At 33.8% G+C, this 3,628-nt stretch overlaps 1 protein-coding gene across 1 annotated transcript; it reads left to right on the top strand.

The window, feature by feature from the left end:
• Positions 1-207: 207 nt before the first annotated feature.
• On the top strand, positions 208-2,631 carry LOC134840293 (uncharacterized). The gene is made up of 2 exons (XM_063856046.1): positions 208-233; positions 1,526-2,631. Exon 2 carries the CDS (start codon positions 1,552-1,554, stop codon positions 2,557-2,559), a length of 1,008 nt encoding a protein of 335 aa, XP_063712116.1. The 5' UTR covers positions 208-233; positions 1,526-1,551; the 3' UTR covers positions 2,560-2,631.
• Positions 2,632-3,628: the final 997 nt, after the last annotated feature.

The raw sequence follows: 3,628 nt of genomic DNA, 5'->3' as shown, positions 1-3,628 counted from the left end.
ACTGATTAAAAAATAATTTAATATAATTAGTAGCAAAAAGTTCGGACAGACAAATTAACTATTTTGGAAAAATTTTGCACGCAAAATGTAATTTTTCAGTCCAATTTTGAGTCCCAAGGTTGTCTGAAAGAAAAAATTGCATGCAAAAATCTGTCAAAATGGTACGATGCTCTTTTAAATTAATTCTGTCTGTCCGAACTTTTTGCAACTCTCTATACGTCAACATGAGATAGGTAAGTGTTTTGTTCTACCTCCTTGACCGCAAAGGATATCGTCAACAATTTGGCATTAACTATGTCTCTTTATCCTCCTTACCGCAACTCGCATGAGCTACAGTTTGTCCTGGGGCATAGAAAATATCGCTAACTATATATAAGTTGCAAAAAGTTGCGGTTCTTTTCCGCGAACAAAAGTTTAACTTGTTGAAAAGGGCCAAAGTTGAAGCAAACAGAAATAAATAAGAAGAGTAATTTGCATGTAAATTAGGATTTATAGGGGCTCTTTTTGTTTTTCCTCACCTGTGAACTTCAACTAGTATTTTTTTGTTCGCCATGTCCGATTGTTTAAAAATTGGAATGTGGGCTAATTAAGCTATGATGAATATATTTGGTTTTTATACTTAACCTCAGAAAACCCTCGTTTTCCCATAAAACTGATGCTTATGTGAGCTTGGGGTGGGAGTGGGGTTGGAAGAAACTACGCCAAGATCATTTTAAGGTGACCTTGAGAAATATTTAGCCTAAAAAATTAGCATTAGCTTGCAAAATTTCACTGAAATAGGACATTTGTTCGTTTTAATGTGTTCCAAAATTTTTTGCTACAAACCAATCAAAAGCAATAAAAGCAAAAGTAAGCAAGACTATTTAAAAAAATGTTTTTTTTTCAAATGTAGATACTAATTGGTTAATATAGTAATTTTATGCTTTATGACATGTCAACTTTATGGCCATCTATTTTTGGCAAGTAACCCTCAGATTCTGACTTTCTATTTGATACCATTAAGTTAAAATCAGTTCTAATAAGTCAAATAAGTGATCTAATAAGTCATAAAAAATCAGATAAGATCTGCTTCCTGTTTCCAACAAAACATTCATTTTTTTTGGTTTTAATGATGTATGTTGTCTAATTAATTATGATTTGATAGTTTTGAAAGATTCCGAAATCGCTCAGAAAATAAAAACCCCCCCGGGTTGACCTCCAAAAACCGAAAATGCTTATCTTACAATTCGCTACACCGAAAATGCTTATCTTACAATTCCAAACATCAAATTTATGGAAAAATGCTAATCATACAATTTTTTAACAATTTCAAAAAATCATTGAAAAAAGATTCGAACTAGTTTCTGCGGCTATTTGAACCAAATAAAACAGTCTGGTGATGAAAAAAAACTATGTTCAGTTTTTGGAAAAAAAATGGTTATCATACAGTTTTCATATATGAAAGGGGCTGTAAGGCAAATAGTTAAACTTGATATTTATCGTTTGGGGTAAGGGGTTGGTTGAAAGAGGCAGATCTCTGTTTCAGGCTCTCAATTATTCAAGCTTAACCCGATGACCAGCACTAAAGAAACAGCGGCTAAAAAAGCCTTTGCGATGACGTTAATTGCCTTCATTTTATTTATACTGATCGGGATCCATTCTTTTCAATTGAGTCCGAGAGCAACAGAGCCTAACAGCTGGATTCACAAACCAGAAACTCCCACAGTCTACATCACTCAGTACCAAAACAACCCAAGTGGCAGAAAAAACACAACAGAGAAGAATATTCTAGATGGTTGTTACCACGTGTATTTAGATGTAGGGTCGAATATTGGCGTACAAATTCGAAAGTTATACGAGCCAAAATTGTACGTGGGTGCCAGCATCCTGCCTATTTTCGATGATTACTTCGGCGATGTAGAGGAACGATTGAATCTGAACAAAACCATTTCTGACGGATGGACAGTGTGCGCAGTTGGCTTTGAACCGAACTCTCATCATTCAGAATATCTGAAGCAAATCGAATCATCGTATCAGAAATGCGGCTGGAAAGTTAAAATGATGACTGAGACTGCAGTTTCTGACCGAAATGGGATAACAAAGTTTTACTCTGATATGGCATTTCAAAATTTGGAATGGGGAGGGGGCGTTTTACCTCCTGGAGTAATAAATATAGCTCAGCCAGCTAGCTCCGAATACAAAAACGTGTCTCTTATTCGGTTGAGTGAGTTTATTCGCGACGTCGTCGGAACTCGAAGACTTCCGAGTAACGCCGGAGGCTCGAAACCTCCGAGAGTTGTTATGAAAATGGATATTGAAGGCTCCGAAGTCGACGTTATGAACGATTTAATTTTCAGTGGTGCTTTACAGCATATTAACTTAGCTGCAGTTGAATGGCATGGTCGATTGCAGCAATTATCTGAACGAAAGAGTGTGTCCAATCGGCTGCAACAAGCTCTTCAGCTGTTAAGTTCAGTTTCAGAGGTTATGAGATATTCAGGCCGCCATTTTGCCTTCAAAGTGCTTGACTTAGATGATGAATCTTTCTGGGGCTCTAGATTCGAGATGCCCAAGTGCTAATCGGCTTAACATATAAATTTATTGATTTCGTTAAAATAAATGCAAGTTTTAATTTTTGTACCGTTTCTCACACCTGCTTTTATTTCTGTTGTGTGTGTGTAATTTGTTCACAATGTCCAATGTATTGAAAAATGAGTCGTTTTATTACCTAATAACAAACGCATTTTGTTTTATATTTACAAAAAATTAGTTATATATACAAAAAATTAGTATATACAAAAAGTTTATATCTGGTGGACGGAAACGGTAGAAGAACCAATTCTTTGAATCATGTTAAATATTTCTTGCATTTATTAATATATTTATACCATGGAAAAATCAAAGTTCAAATTCTTCAAAACAATTTTTGCTAGAGGATATTTGAACATCCATGATAACCTCCTGGAAGATTATATTCAGTCAACAAAAACGATCAAACATCATCATTTTTTAAATTCAAATTATCAAAAAGAAAAAACTTTAAATGCGTTCATATTAAATCGACTTGACATTCGACAAAAAGTGATGACAACAAAATGTGCTTAGAGTTATAGAAGAATTATTATGATGCAATTTTTTCTGCAAAATTCAGACAAAAAATATAACCCATAAAAATGCATTAATGGCTAATTTTCGAATTTTTATGGTCTTTATGGTCGGTCTCATGGATTTTTATGGTCCGTCTCCTTAAAATTCTAAAATAATCGGTTATAATGGATTACAAATTGTTTACAAAACAAATAAAAGCACTTTAATCGATTATAATGAATAATGATGGATTATAATATATTATAATGGATTATAATGGACTTTTATAAGTAAAAACATGAGTTTCCGTATAATTCGCCCCCCCCCCCCCCCCCCCAATTGATTTAGAGGGAAAATTCGAATTTTTCACAATAAAGTAGAATAAAATTTATATCGCGTACATAACAGATAAAATTATCAAAACATAATGAAAATGACAATTGGGTGGCTATAACTTTCTGATAGCCTACTCAGGAGTGTCATCGAGTCTTTAAGGATTTTAATTGTCAGATCATCTATAAAACTGGGTTATAATCTTTTTTATTGTCAACTCAATGAAATC

The sequence above is a fragment of the Symsagittifera roscoffensis genome, chromosome 2 (assembly GCF_963678635.1).
Source record: "Symsagittifera roscoffensis chromosome 2, txSymRosc1.1, whole genome shotgun sequence".
Classification (NCBI taxonomy): domain Eukaryota; kingdom Metazoa; phylum Xenacoelomorpha; order Acoela; family Convolutidae; genus Symsagittifera; species Symsagittifera roscoffensis.
This window is presented reverse-complemented; position numbering and strand designations above follow the sequence as displayed.